At 43.1% G+C, this 15,829-nt stretch overlaps 1 protein-coding gene across 1 annotated transcript in view; it reads right to left on the bottom strand.

Moving 5' to 3' along the window:
• Positions 1–15,829, bottom strand: part of MAP3K5 (mitogen-activated protein kinase kinase kinase 5) — a 201,595-nt gene that overhangs the window by 14,895 nt on the left and 170,871 nt on the right. Inside the window, exons 22-25 of the mRNA XM_077776139.1 lie at positions 13,120–13,297; positions 12,860–13,028; positions 7,515–7,700; positions 4,051–4,156 (exon numbers count right to left, since the gene is read on the bottom strand). Coding sequence (XP_077632265.1) covers positions 4,051–4,156; positions 7,515–7,700; positions 12,860–13,028; positions 13,120–13,297 — 639 coding nt within the window. The remainder of the gene's footprint in view (positions 1–4,050; positions 4,157–7,514; positions 7,701–12,859; positions 13,029–13,119; positions 13,298–15,829) is intronic.

The following is a 15,829-nucleotide window of genomic DNA, read 5'->3' as shown; positions in this document are numbered from 1 at the left end:
TTTTTTTAATGTTTATTTATATTTGAGAGAGAGAGAGAGAGAGAGACAGCAGGGGAGGGGCAGAGAGAGAGAGATGGAGACAGAATCTGAAGCAGGCTCCAGGCTCTGAGCTGTCAGCACAGAGCCCTACGTGGGGCTCCAACCCATGAGCTCTGAGATCATGACCTGAGCTGAAGCTGGACGCCTAACTGACTGAATCACCCAGGTGCCCCAGTACCCAGCTATTTCTTTATCTCCCACGACCTCCACGCTTTTGAGGAGTACCATGACCCTCCTTTGGAGATCAATGTCTTAGCATGTTTAAGTTGAGGCTGTGCATTTTTTGGTAAGAACACCACAAAGGTGATGTTGTTCACGACTAAGGGCATCACATCAGGAGGTATGGCATGCTGATGTGTCTTATTACTAGCAATGCTTGCCTTGACCGGGTGGTAAAGGAGGTGTCTGCCAGTTTCCTCAGCTGTAAGGTCACTGTGTTTCCTTTGAAATTAGTAAATAATCTTGTGGGCAGACACTGTGCAACCATTCAAATACCCTGCTTCTCATTACTCATTTGCCTACTCATTTTAGCAGCCACTGATGCTTCTTGCCTGCAATACTTATTACTGTGCTGTTTGCCTAATGGCAATTTTCTATTTCCCTCATACCTTCTACATTGATTAACTGGTATTCTGTAACAAAGAGCTACCTCTTTTCCTTCATTTATTTGTTTATTCAATTATTTATATCAGCATAGACTTACAGATATTTAGTTTATTCTATGTGCAATAGCCCAAGGCGATCACTATTTTATTTTATGGTTCAAATTGATCTGGCTCAGACTCTCTCACATGGGTGTGGTCTGTAGTGTCTTTTAAAAAGCCTCCAGGGGCACCTGGGTGGCTCAGTCGGTTAAGGATTCAACTTCTGCTCAGGTCATGATCTCACAGCTCATGGGTTCAAGCCCCGTGTCGGGCTCTGTGCTGACAGCTCAGAGCCTGGAGCCTGCTTCCGATTCTGTGTCTCCGTCTCTCTCTGACCCTCCCCTGCTCATGCTGACTCTCTCTCTCTCAGAAATAAATAAAACATTAAAAAAAAAAAAAAAGAATAAAAAGCCTCCATCCTTTTTAGGACTTCCTTACTTTTTGGCATCACCAACATATTCCAGGCTCATCTGTATTCCCCCTACTCCAGGCCTGGAATCAACTATCAAGGGAGCACAGATTCCTTTTATTGAAAAATGGTGTTTAGGTACCAAGATTTGGGTCCTCTCAGTAGACAGACCCAGGGAATGTATCACTAATGATGACGTACATTTAAATATGTCACACGTTTTATTTGTAAGTGTTTCGTCACCTAGAAGGAATTATCAGGGGAATACGAAGACAGGCATTTTTAATGTAGTTTCTTTGAATCTCAATTGCATAACAAAATCTTTAGGGACATTTGCAAATTTGATGGAACTCTCAAATGCTTGAAATCAATTTATCTTGTTCGCGTACTTCATCATTTATATATTGGCAGACAAATGCATATGATTTCTCTCCAACCTGGGAGGATTATTAAAAATGCTTTCTCCAGTTATTCTCCTCTAAATTTTCCACTTTTTTGGTGGCTCTATCGATTAAGCATCCGGCTGTTGATTTGGGCTCAGGTCATGATCTCACCATTTGTGAGATCAGCCCCTGCATCTGGCTCTGTGCTGACAGCACAGAGCCTGCTTGGGATTCTCTTTCTCTCCCTCTCGCTCTCTGCCCCTCCCCCACATGCTCACTGGCATTCTCTCTCTCAAAATAAATAAATAAACTTTAAAAAATTTACACTTTTTTTCCAAATGGTTGCAAACAATAATTTTGGTTTTCATTGGAGACGCCTACTAGCCTCAGTGGAACTGATCTCACAGTGGAAGAGCAAATAGCTTTCCTTGGCAAACCCTCTTCACAGAGAACATTCCGCACATGGGTTGGGTGAAAGCAGTGCTGATCGCTGGGACACTCAATTGAGCAGAAGGAGATGTGACTCTCTGCACTCTCCCTAAACGACCAGTGTTTCAACTACAGTGTGAGGATCAGCGTGCTTTTTAAACTTTCTATTTTGAGAATATTTTGTTAGATTCACAGAAACATTGCAAAGGTAACAGAGAATACTCATATACCTTGCACCCAATTCCCCCTAATACATCTTACATAACTACAGTATATTCATCAAAACTAAGAAATTAACACTGGTACAATACTATTAACTAAAGTACAGACTTTATTCAGACACAAGTTTTTCACTGATATTTTTTTCTATTCCAGGATATCATCCATTGCATTTAGGTAATCCATTTTTAATGGGAAGTTTTAAAAAATTAGATTAACAGATAATTTATATGCTAAATATATCAAAGTATAATATCTCTCTCCTTTTCTCATTTAGGTTACTACCATATTTAACTTATGCCTGTACCTATTCCTTTTTCTTTTTTTAAATGTTCTTTCATGTTTATTTATTTTTGAGAGAGACAGATGTGAGCAGGGGAAGGGCAGAGAGAGAGGGAGGCACAGAATCAAAAGCAGGTCCTGGTTCTGAGCTGTCAGCACAGAGCCCGATGTGGGGCTCCAACTCACTGACCGCAAGATCATGACCTGAGCTGAAGTCAGACCCTCAACCAACTGAGCCACCCAGGTGACCCATACCTATTCCTTTCACTAATTCACACCTTTTGACTGTATAACCCCTCTACAGTACATTCCTCACACCCAAGCCTATCCCAATGACAAATCATCTAAATATAAGAACCTGTTAATTGCCTTAGAGCATTACATTAAGTTTACATTAGCACTGCATCCCCAGGTTCACATCCAACTACTCGTTATGTGTTTTACTGCCCTTATAGAATTTTTTTCTAAGTTATGCACCTTTTCTACCCTAATCTTTACTTAATCGTTACAAAGACTATAAGACTGACGCTGGTGCCTTCACTCACAAATCAAACTAGGTATTCTGAGAGAAGAGAGGGAATTCCACAACTCAGAAGGATTAATGATGACTTAAAACTTTGTGGTACCATTTGTAAATAACCTAAATTTTAAGATATTTTATATCTTATCTTTTTAAATTTCTATTTTAGAGTGGTTTGGTTTTTTGTTTTTGTTTTTTTATATTAGAGAGAGAGCATAAACGGGGGAGGGGGGCAGAGGAAGAAACAGAGAGAGGCCCAAGCAGGCCCCATGCTCAGCGCAGAGCCCGACACAGGGCTCAATCCCAAGACCCTAGGATCACGATCTCAGCCAAAATCGAGAGTCAGATGCTCAACCGAGTAAGCCACCCAGAAGCCCCTAGAATGTTTTATAATACATGTACAAATTAGTATAATATAACATTTTTCTAATTTATGTATCNATAAGAGGGAAGAACTTTGCTTAAAATTTTTTAGTGAGTACACTATCAAAGTACTTTGTAAGTTAGCTTTAGTGTTTGCATGTGTCTCTCACTCCATACAATCCTGTTTCATCAACACCACACCTTTCGTACCTCCCTGCAAGCATAGCTGGGATCTGTTTAGACCAGTGATTTCCAAACCTGGCTGTGTATCAAAATGACCTGGGAGCTGGATCAAAATCAGATTCCTGGGCTTTTTCCCCAGCAGATTCTTACTCACTCAGTCTGGGACAGGGCTTGAAAAGCTATAATTTTAAAGAGCTCCTGACATCACTTAATGCACATTGGCAGATTTGAGAACCACCAGTAAAGGATAACACAAGAGTGTGTTTTGTGGACACAACTATCCGTATATTAAAATGTATATGTATTTGGGTCACCTGAATAACTTCCTCTCTCTCCGCGTATCTAAATATGCTCTTTACAAACAAGGAAGCAACCTTCCTCATCCGTAGTAAGCATCTGGCTTGGTGTACATCGCTTACACTCTATGCGCCAAAGATTGATTTGGTGGCTTCAAAAAGATTGGGGAAAAAAGGCTAACTTGGTCTGAAAGGCAGTAAGGAAGACACCAGAAATGACAGATAAACAGCAATCTAAAATATCAAACACTAAGTATTTGCAAAGTAATTAAATGTTTCTGACCTGGCACCAAAATGGTAATGGCCGTCTGCACCGCCTTTCGGATGATACTGTCTAAGGCAAACATCCAGTGTGGCTTGATGTTATGATTCCGAAGAACTTTATTGACCTTGGAGAAAGAGGGTGACATTTAGTCTACTTTAATTTTTAGTTGCAAATAACCTAGCTGACACAAGCAACCGGATGACATTCTATCAACAAAACAACTACCAGGTTTCTTCACCTTGAGCTGTGAATAATTCCTTTATGTCATTGGAAAACAATAAAAAAAAGTGCCACTTCAAATTAAAGTCTGGTGATCCGCATGTAAGCAAACCAAAGGCAGTGTGGTTAAATGAAACGTTGCTTCTTTGGGACTCAGAACATGTAACTTCCACTTTTTATAATGACTGCAGATTGGATAACGGAGGTGGTGAAGGAGGAAAAAAGAATCCCAGGGGGTGTAAATAAAAATAAACACTGATTTTCAGTGTTGTGACTCTGAGGAGGAAGCTGCCAGAATATTCCAGAAAGGCTGTTCACATTGAAAATCTGTGTCATAAGGGTATCTTTTTTTAGTGGCTAATAATATTTCTCACATTTAAATAGACACTGAAATAGATACATGCATTACTTTTCTCTTTAAAAACTGTGGTCAAATATACATACCAGAAAATTTACCACCTTAACCACTGTGAAGCATATAGTTCAGTGGCATTAAGTACGTTCACACTGTTGTGCAGCCATCACCACCATCCATCTTGAGAACTCGTTTCATCTTACAAAACTGAAACTCTATACCTATTAAACAACAACTCCCCCCTGCCTTCTCCCAGATTCTGGAAACCACCATTCTGCTTCCCGTCTCTATGAATCTGACTACTCTGCCTGTCCTTCCTCTAAGTGGAATCATATGGTATTTCTGTCATGGGCTTATTTCCTGAGTGTAATATGTCAAAACTTCCTTCCTTTTGAAGGGTAAATAATATCCCACTGTATGTATAAGCTAAATGCATTATCTTTAAAAAAAGAACCATTATCAGGGGCGCCTAGGTGGCTCAGTTGGTTGAGCGTCTGACTTCAGCTCAGTCAGCTCAGGTCATGGCCATAGAGTCCGTGAGTTCGAGCCTCATGTTTTAGCCCTGCATTTGAGCCCTGTGTCAGGCTCCCAGCTGCCTGTGCAGAGCCTGTTTATGAAACTTGCTTTCTCCTCTCTCTGCCCCTCTCCCACTTGCACTTTTTCTCTCTCTCAAAATAAATAAATAAAATAAAACTTAAAAAATATTATTATTAGGGCACCTAGGTGACGCGGTCAGTTGGGCATTTGACTTTTGATTTTAGCTCAGGTCATGATCTCAGGGTCAAGGGACTGAGCCTCGCATTGGGCTGAGTGTGGAGCCTGCCTGGGATTCTATCCTTCCCTCTCCTTCTGCCCCTCCCCCACTGTGCTCTCTCTCAAAAAACTAAAAATAAATAAATAAAATTAAAAAAAATAACCATTACCATAAAGCTAAAAGAGGCTTATTTAAAATTTGAGTTAACTCCACTAATTGCTAGTCAACATGACCCTCTAAGAGAAGAGGCTATTTTCCCAAAAGGGCTCTGACCAGAGATTTTAGAAGAAGCTACAGAGATGGTGACCTAGCTGTAAGCCCCTGCCAAAAGCTGGGGTTCCAGTTACTTATTCTTTGCCCCTTGGTCCATCATCAAAACCACCCAGTTTAGGAGCACGTGGGTGGTTCAGTCTGTTGAGCATCTGACTCTTGATTTTGACTCAGGTCATGATCCCAGGGTCATCGGGTCAAGCCCCATGTTGGGCTCCATGCTGAGAGTGGGGCCTGCTTGGGATTCTCTCTCCCCCCACCATCCCTCCTCCCATTCATGCTTTCTCTTTCTCTAAAAAAAAAAAAAAAAACCCAGTTTACAATGGAGTCAATCTGAGGAATTCCTTGGAGTAGTTGCTCCTAAAAGGAAGTGAACCATTGCTAGGTTCGCACTTGTTCTAAGGAATCCTCTCAGAATGAGTTTGTTCTGGTACCTTCATTTCTTAAAGGATTTGCCTGCCTCTGTGACTAATGCAGAGTATAGCACTTGGTAAACTGGAACATTTCTCTCAAGGGTCCCACACAGGAGGAGGGATCTTCTAGAACTATGACCCGCTCCTCATAGCTCTTCCAAACAGGGTTCATTACTGGGGTTCATTCCCATCCTGCACAGGAATTGAGCAAGAGCAAGGATGTGTGTGTGTGTGCGCGCGCGCGTGTGTGAGACACCTGGGCCTGAGGCCCATGATTACAACAAATCCACTCTCAGTGTGAATTCTACTGGCCAACTTGTTTTCCAGCCTCTAGGCTGGAAGCCAAATGTGTGGGCAAGTGCAACATCACTAAAGTCTTTCATTCTGTTTGCAGATGGTTAGGGTTCCCTAGTTGCAGTGAAGTGTGCCTTTAGCATTTAATTATTAGTAATTGGCTTTGCCAGTTGCTTTCATTACCCAGGATCTCACTCAAGTCAGGAGTGCTGTTCCCGTCCACAGTATAGCACAAGGACCAAGTGGCTTACACAGAGTTTCAGAGAATACCAGTGGCCACTGAAAGATTATAATTCGGGTTTAAATGAGGGGTCATTTGATGCACCAAATACAACTGTCAAGGCATCTATGTAGGAGAAATAAACACATCTGGGGAATTTAAATACAATTACGCAAAGTGCTTCTATTTTATACCTGAGGCACTATGAGGAACTCTCTTATTTCAGTCTCCCTCAGCCTGTGAAGACCTTCTAGGAGTTGCTTCAGGCCTTCTTGGTACAGAGTTCCACAGATAAGTCTTATTCAGAATAGCACGTAATGTTCTGAATCAGGTTTTTGAAAGACTGGCTTCCAGCTGGTGTTGCACAGCAACTCCATTTGAGAGGGCAGAGCCTTCAGCAATCTCTCATTAGATTATGTGGATTAATTTTCACTCAGTGATAAATTAATATGAATTAAACAAACATGTTTAAAGTGTTGTGTATGGAAACCAGTGAAAAAGTGAAAGGAAAAGAAAGTATTGGTTTTACTTAGTGATCATTCCCATCTGTGCCATTGCATTTCTCTTAATGACCACTAGATGGCAGGTCTCATACAGAATTAGAAAGTACCACTACAGTCTGTTCTTTGGCTGAAGTCAAAAAAATAAATAGTGATCGGCTACATGATTTCATAAGCACAGAATTCAGCCACGGAAGATGCTGGTTAGTTTTGCTATTTCCCACGGTGTTCAATATCATGTATATCTAACTTTGGGAGATACAAACACATAAAACAACAAATCTGCTATTTAGAAGCACAGAGAGGCAACCTTAATCATCTCACACTTAATCATCAAAAAAGAGACGTGCATCAAAGTTATTAAAGAAAGAATAGGTAACAGAACTTGCGTTTTATGTTATTTTGCTAATTTTAGTTGGGAGTTTGCGGGAAAACATCAGCAAAAAGTCATACTTACGGCATCTTGAAAACTGAAGAGTACTACCTGGACTTGACTAATGCCATGGCTGTCAAAGTCAAGTTCTAGCTTCAGCTTGGACAGTGTGGTGGCTATGATTTTTCGGTCAGTGGATCTCACAAACTCTCTGAGGCTTGCAATGAGGGTTGTGATGTGTTCCCATTTTAGTTTAGGTTCTTCAGCCCCCTGTGAATAAATTAACCTGTCAGTTGATCTGTGCAGGACACATGAGTCATGAGCCTGCCGTACTTACAGTCCTTGTTGGGTTCAAAGTGTCCGCAGCTAAGGGAAAAGACCATATTTGAACTCTATGCCCCACCCAACCTCCACCAACCACCAAAAAAATAATCAGACTTTGGGAGAAAGGGTACCAACCCCACACATTGGCTAATAGCTATGATTTAGTCAGATGTACAGAGCTTTGCCCAAACAGGGACAGGCTGAGGCAATAAAATTCTTGCTCTCAGAACTTTTAATGGGGGAGTAAAGAGAGATCAGATAATGAGCTAAAGCTCAAAGTCAGCCCAGAGAAATAAATCATAAGCTATGATTTATTTCATAAATAAATAGCAAGAGGGGCACCTGGGCGGCTCAGGTGGTTCAGCCTCTGACTCTTGATTTCGGCTCATGTTATGATCTCATGGTTTATGAATTCAAGCCCCGCATCAGACTCTCTGCTGTCAGCCCAGAGCCTGCTCGGGATCCTCTGTCCACAACCCCCTTTCTCTTGCACCTCCCCAGATGGTTCTCTCTCTCTCTCTGATAAAGAGCAGCAAGAGTACATCTAGTTATAAGGAAGAAAACAGAAGCAATGGTGTTGAGAATGACAATTTATGTGGAGAGAAGAAGGGAACGCACAGAAATAGAAATATCACAGCAGGAGGGCCAACAGCAGCCAAACCCAAGAAAGGACGTACAAACTCCTGGCACGTGAAGGCCCTCAGAATCACACACTAGTTTCTGTCTCTGTGAGGCTGGGCGAGGCACCATCGTTGGAATCCCTGAAGATGCCCCCCTCCTTCACCGGTCCCCGAGACACCTACAACGTGCCCCCAGAACTTCAACTGCCTTTAAAGTGTGTCAGTTCTTTTCAACCACAAGAGGCTCACTTCAAGGGCGCCTGGGTGGCTCAGTCAGTTAAGTGATTGACTTTGGCTCAGGTTATGATCTTGTAGTTCATGGGTTCGAGCCCCATGTCAGACTCCTGAGCTGACAGCATGGAGCCTCCTTTGGATTCTGTGTCCCCCGTTCTCTCTGCCCCTCCCCCCACTCTCACTCTGTGTGTGTGTGTCCCTCTCAAAAATAAACATTAAAAAATTTTTAAAAGGGGGGGCTCACTTCAAACTCCATCCATCCTTGAAACAATTCCTTACCCACCAATGAGGCCATTAGCTGTAAGAATGAACCAACGGACAATTTTACATATTAAAAATATAGTGCACTATTTAAACAAATTTCTTTTGTCAGGTTGAATTTCTCTACTTTGTACAAGGAACACCGCTACTGCTTCCTTAAAGGAGAGATACTAGGATGTTATTTATCCTCATTTAACTTCAAGAAATGAGATTTTTATTATGCACATTTTCTATCTGCTATTGCACATTTTGTTACTACGTCATAAAAATTAAATTCCTCAATTGGGCTGTGAAAACTACAATTTCTGGGATTCTATTAAAATAAAAGAAATGTCCCATCAAGTTCTTTCTCTCAGTATATTTTCATTAGGGGAGCTCCCTCTCCTGTTTATGTTTTCACGAGAAAAGATTATATTGAAAAGCTTGAAAGCTGTCATTAAGGGAATTAAAACCAGACTGGGAACAATTATAAACTTTGTTTCTTTTCTTACCACCAATTAAATTACACCCAAAGTAAAGATTCACAGGCAATATCATAATAACATGAAAATATGTTCACGAAGAAAAATGTGAGTTATTCAGGAATTGGAAGCTTATCTTAGTGACAAGTCAGTTACATGTTTGCCAGCAGATGAAACAGCAAACATTTTTCTGACATTAGCTTTGTTTTCACAACAGAAAAACATGTTGCTTCAGGTCTTTTTGATGTGTGTGCCACTGTCCTACAAAGGAACGTTGTCGACTCTGGGAGGTGTTTTCTGTCTGGGGTATTTCACCCACTTACATAATCGTTATTTCTGTTACCTCCTGCGTGCCTGTGCATTCATTAGCGTGCCTACACAAATGAGCATCTGGGGTACCAAGGGGGAGCCTGAGAGAGCAGAAGGTGGCCTCTGATAGGTGCGCCTTTCCTAGCACTCAGTGCCATCCAGATTCTTCTGCAAAGGTGCTGTCTAGTCTTTATCCTTTAAACTTCCTCAAAAATGATGAGCGAACTTCAGAAGGATGTTACAGGTTCAAAGGGCTTTTGTGAGCCGGTCTGGGGACCTAACCAACACCTCCATTTTTGGTCTTGTTATGTACAAAAGGGCAGGCTTACATGTAAAGATGTATCCAGCGACATTTAATACAATGGAAAGAATTAACTTCGATCTGGCTGTAGAAAAAACTGGAAGAGATTACACAACTTTGATTAGCCTGCTTGATAATGCTCACAGCAGCAATAATAATAGCTAACATGTGTGAAACACTCTCTGCTATTACCTCAGTTGCTCATGAGCTTAGTTATTCCTTATAGAAGCTCCATGAGGTAGATACTAGCATTTCTTCTGTTGTGTAGATTAGGAAATTCAGCCTCAGAGGTTGAATCACACAGCGTGGAACTGGGAGGGCCAGGCCTCAAGCAGAGGCAAGCAGAGGCTGAGCCCAGGCTCCTAATAATTGCATTCTCCTGCCCCAATCAGCTGGAAGTAGGCCAGCAGTAAGCCTGGACTAGGATCTGCTCCACCACTAGGCCACCATGTGATGTCACAGCGACACAGTCAGAAGGACCCTTGCTATCACTGGATGATGGGGGATTTAGCATGCGAGGACCACGGTTTCTGGTCCTCACCGGTCCCTTCATACGTGCCCTCTGATGGTTGTTTTTAACATGTTTTTTCTTTCTCCTTTTATTTTTTTTTTTAATTTTATTTATTTCTAGGAGAGAGAGAGACAGCGTGAGCAGGGGAGGGTCAGAGAGAGAGGGAGTCACAGACTGAAACAGGCTCCAGGCTCTGAGCTGGCAGTCAGCACAGAGCCCGACGCGGGGCTCGAACCCACGAACCACGAGATCATGACCTAAGCGAAAGTCGGACGCTTAACCGACTAAGCCACCCAGGCGCCCCTCTTTCTCCTTTTACAGAAAACATTCAAGTATGCTTAAAGAACCAGGAAGTCACAGACAATTAAATAGGATCAACCAACTGCGAAATTTAAGCGTTTCAGCGCAGTCATGGAAGTAAAGTCTCTTGGCAGGCTCTGCGCCGAGAGCTGGGACCCTGACAATGATCACAGCAGTCCTGCCTGATGGACCTTCAGAAACCCCTTTCTGTAATGGAGGAGCACATCCTTTGGGGGTGATCATGAGCTTTAGGCAATCCCCGCAGTCCCCATGTTTCTGACCTCACACAGGCATCGTGCACTGGTAGCCAGAGTTCGGAGAAGTCTTCACTCCACAGCAGCTGATGGGGATTTCCTTTCCTTCCCCAACCTAAGGCGCCAATCCCTCCCCTGCTTTATGTTTCTACCAGCACTTGTCACCACCTGGGAGCTGTCACCCGGGGAGGAGAATGGTGTGGTGGTTAAGAGCATAAACCCTGGAGCCAGACTGTCTAGGCCTAAATCCTGACTCTGTTGCTTAGGGCTATGTGGCCTTGGCAAGTTACTCAACTCCTCTGTGCCTCTGTGTCCTCATCTCAAAATGAAGATGCTAAAGGAACTATTACTATAGTGCTATTGCCATGGGGATTAAATGAGTGAATATACATGAAATACCGTGAACAATACCTGGCTCATACAAAGTGTTCTTATTACTTCATGTTGAATATGTTCACTATTATTACAATATGTTTACTATTGTTACTATATGTTGTAACTGTATGTGTTGCTGCTATATAGTTACTAATTTTTATTGTTTTTCTTCCTCCACTAGGATGTCAGCTGCAATGGGATATATTTTTTTTACAGTTTTGTTCACTGTAATATCTATAGCACAGAGACAAGTGCTTGGGATTCAGTAGACGGTAAGTATTTGTTGAATGAATGAATGACTTGCAATTGTTGCCCAGATGTACCTTTCATCTAAATCTGGTTCCCCTTCTGGGGCACCTGGATGGCTCAGTTGTTAAGTATCTGACCCTTGATTTTGGCTCAGGTCATGATCTCAAGGTTCATGAGATAGGGCCCTGCGTCGGGCTCTGCTCTGATAGTGTGGAGAGTGCTTTGGATTCTCTCTCTCCCTCTCTCTCTGTCTGTTCACCTCCCCCTCCACTCTCTCTCTGTCTCTCTTTCTCTCTCTCTCAAAATAAATAAACTTAAATTTTTTTTTTTAATTTAGTTCCCCTTCTTATCTCGTGCCATCCAATCTCCAGTCCCTGAATGAGCAGAGTGAGCAGAAAGAAAGGCAAGGGAGACAGCTACAGGTTCCAGATTGCTCCCATCTCCTCCACACCCCCCAACACTCCTGTGCAGAGTCCGGGGCACTCACCCTACCCCAGCACAGAGCCCTGGCTGCCCCTCGGCCCAGAGCCCCTCCTTCCTGGGCCTCGGAGTAACCGCTCGAGGCAGCTTTCCTTTAGGACCCAAGGAGGGTTCTCCCAGAAAGTGCAGGTAGTATTCATTTCAGGTCTTGCACCCAGAGACCCTGCTGACACACATGTGGCTTTTGACCCTTCCTATGGGATCCAAAGAGGTGGGCATCAGAGAATTGCCAAGGCGACAGGATCAACAATGAAACTGAGTGGAGTTATGAAGACAAAGACAAAGGCTGAGAAAGAGAGTGTCGTTCCATTTATATCCCAGTACAAGCCGAGACCAGACAGTCGGACTGCGAGACAAACTGGACCTGGCCCCTCCAGCTCCACCCTTTGTGCAGCCGCAGCTGTTTTCCCAAGACAGAAGGTAGGAACGAAGGTCTACGCAGGGGAGACAGCTGCTGGCCACCAGAGCCAGAGCCTGCTTCGGATTCTGTGTCTCCCTCTCTCTCTGCCCCTCCCCTGCTTGTGCTGTCTCTCTCTCTCTCCTCTCTCTCTCTCTCAAAAATAAATAAAATTTTTTTAAAGATGTAGTTTCTACATCATGGACTGGCTTTTTTTCCTCTCTGGGGGAGGCAGGTTTCATCATCAAGAGCCCTAGAGTTCCCTCCTGTCACATCACTTGTGACAGTTCCAAGGGGTGATGACATGTGCAAGTATGTAACTCTAGGAACCAAGTATCCACGAGAGAGGTTACCTGAGCCAGAGACTCCATTAAGTTCCTCACAACTTTGTCTTGGTCTTCGGTCAGGATCCTGTGAAGGGTGGCCCGTCTCTCACTATCCTTCCTCAGCATAAAGAATCCTGAATCTTTTTCTTCAGGGGAAGGTGGAGCGCTGTGATCTTCGAAATTTTCATCCGGAATGCTGTAAGAATTTAATGCAGGATAAATCACAGCGTTCTTTATAAAACGACCCACGACGTTCTTCTTTCACCCAAAGTAAGTCAGGTCTTTACCCCAGAAAGAGTGTCCGTATTCCTTTTACATCTCGTTCACCACAGGATTTGGCTCTCGTCTTGAAAGAGAAGGGATCTACCTTCAGCTCCGTGTCTGGAGAAACCGAGCCATACTCGCTGCTGCTGCTGGTGTCCTCCACCAAGACGGGCACAGGCAAGGATATGCTTCTAAGGTACTCTGCTTGTCACGAGAGGGGAAATGCTCATTAATACTTTTAAAAACGTACGCATACTAGGGGCACCTGGGTGGCTCAGTTGGTTAAGTGTCCAAATTCAGCTCAGGTCATGATCTCACAGTCCATGAGTTTGGGTCCTGTGTCAGGCCAGGCTTTGTGCTGACAGCTCAGAGCCTGGAGCCTGTTTCTGATTCTGTGTCTCCTTCTCTCTCTGCCCCTCCCTTACGCATGCTCTCTCTCTCTCTCTCTCTCTCGAAAATAAACATTAAAAAAATGTACACATACTAAACACTCACCAAAAGAGAGCAGTATTCATTGTCAAGTGTATCGCTGCAATGACTAGTAAAATTATGCTACCTAAGAGGCCAGTCATGGATCCTAATTTCTCCCCGTGCTCCATATCCAATCCACCCAATCCATGCAGAGGGGAGTACAGGGGGGTGGGCCAAGGTCCTGAGAAAGAAATATCTCAGGGCCGTGAAAAAGTGGAAGCACCAGGCGCAGCGGTCCTGGGTTCCAGTCCTCTCATTTCTACTGACCATTTGTCAGATATTAGGAAGATCATCTATGGGCCTCAGTTCTCATGTCTATAAAATAAAGGACTAGGTTCATATTTTTTATTTATTTTTTAATTTTCTTATATTTATTTATTTTGGGGGGAGAGTGCAAACAGGGGCAAGGCAGAAAGAAGGGGACAGGATCTGAAGCAAGCTCTGCGCTGATAAGCTGACAGCGGCCAGCCCTATGTGAGGCTCAAACTCATGAACCGTGAGATCATGACCTGAGCCGAAGTCAGATGCTCCATCGACTGAGCCACCCAGGTGCCTCCAGATTCCTATTTTTTAAACCATGTTTCTCACAGGCTTAAGGGTCCACCTCAGCATCTTGGGGCTGCCTTAGTTGGGGTGAGTAAGTAGGATTCTGTGATCTAGAACACAGGTTCCAAACCTGTTTTGCCAAAAACAAATATGTTCTATCAGTCTTCTGTATCAGGATTCTGCTTAAGGATTCATATGAAAAAGGGTTCTTTGCTAAACACAAGTTTTGGAAACCAACAGACTATGTGATCTCTCAGGTCTTTTCTAGTTCTCAAGCACTGTGATTCCAGAGCAGACAAGGGCCTTTATTTTGATGGAGACTGACTTGGCACAGTAGCAACTGCCAACATTTCAACAAATATTGATTTTAAAGAAAGTAATTTTTTTTCAAAGTGTTTATTTATTCTTGAGAGAGATACAGAGCATAAGCAGGAAAGGGGCAAAGAGAGAGACAGGGAGACACAGAATCTGAAGCAGGCTCCAGACTCCGAGCTGTCAGCACAGAGCCTGATGCGGGGCTAGAACTCACGAACTGCAAGTTCATGACCTGAGCTGAAGTGTCAGCACAGAGCCCGATGCGGGGCTCGAACCCACGAACTGCAAGTTCATGACCTGAGCTGAAGTCAGAGGCTTAAACGACTGAGCCACCCAGGGGCCCCAAAGAAAGTAATTTTTGCCAGAATCATCTTTACCTAACAAGTGTCCCAATACCACAAAAGGCCTCACTAAAGAAGGCAGATATAGAATTATAAAAAAGGAAATCTGCTGTTGCCTAGAATCCCTTTTTTACTTAATTCCTCTTGGACTGGGCGGAATCAACAACTGGCCCAGTCTCGAAGATGTGGGATGGTCAGTCAGCAAGTGGTCAAGTGGACTCTTGACTCTGTCCACCGTGACTGCAAATTAGGAATGATTCACAGCAAGGGCGGTGGCAGTAGGCCATCAATGTTGGTCAGACAGATGGACATGTCTGAGAAGCCCTCGTCCGATTTATAAATACAGGAAAGCCAGACACACCTTTTCTTTCTTTCTTCTTTCCCTTCCTCCAACTATTTTCAGACTCTATCCCTTATGATTCCATATACATAGATATGTTTTCTTCTATGCTGTATATATAATTGTGAGAAAATATGCCAAAGAATGCCATATTATTCATGGTAGTTATTTCTAGAAGATGTACTTGCAGTGATTGTGATTTTCTTTTATTGTTCCAAAATTTCCAAACCTTCTCCAATCAACATGTATTATGTTTATAGTCAGAAAAATACATGTGATAAAAAATATTTTTCACCAGCAAATATTCAACAGGTGGTAACACCGTATTACCAAGAGCTTGATTTACCTAATAACACAATTAGTGATGCTCCAGAAGATGAAAAACAATCCCATGAATACAGCAGGAAGTGACATTCTCTGAAAATGTATTGCCCTATCACTGAAAGCTCTTCCGAGCTGCTGAGTCTTAGAAAAAAGGGTTTTTTAGCCCTATCCAGGAGCTTCCTTAATCACAGAATCTTACGAGTAGGACACGTCCTACCCCTTGGTTATATCAAAGATGTCACGCAGGGCCATTCTATTATTCTATCCCAGTTGTAGCTCAGGTGAAGAAAGCAGGTATTAGAGAGGTACCTGGCTTTGGCTCCAGCTGTAGGGAGGAAGAAGAGAAGCATACAGCTTCCAGGGATAGTTCATCTCTGAGGAACCCATCTCACTGAT

Source organism: Crocuta crocuta, unplaced genomic scaffold (genome assembly GCF_008692635.1).
Source record: "Crocuta crocuta isolate KB4526 unplaced genomic scaffold, BGI_CrCroc_1.0 scaffold25, whole genome shotgun sequence".
NCBI lineage: Eukaryota > Metazoa > Chordata > Mammalia > Carnivora > Hyaenidae > Crocuta > Crocuta crocuta.
The sequence above is the reverse complement of the archived record's forward strand: the minus strand, read 5'-3'. Positions and strand labels throughout refer to the sequence as shown.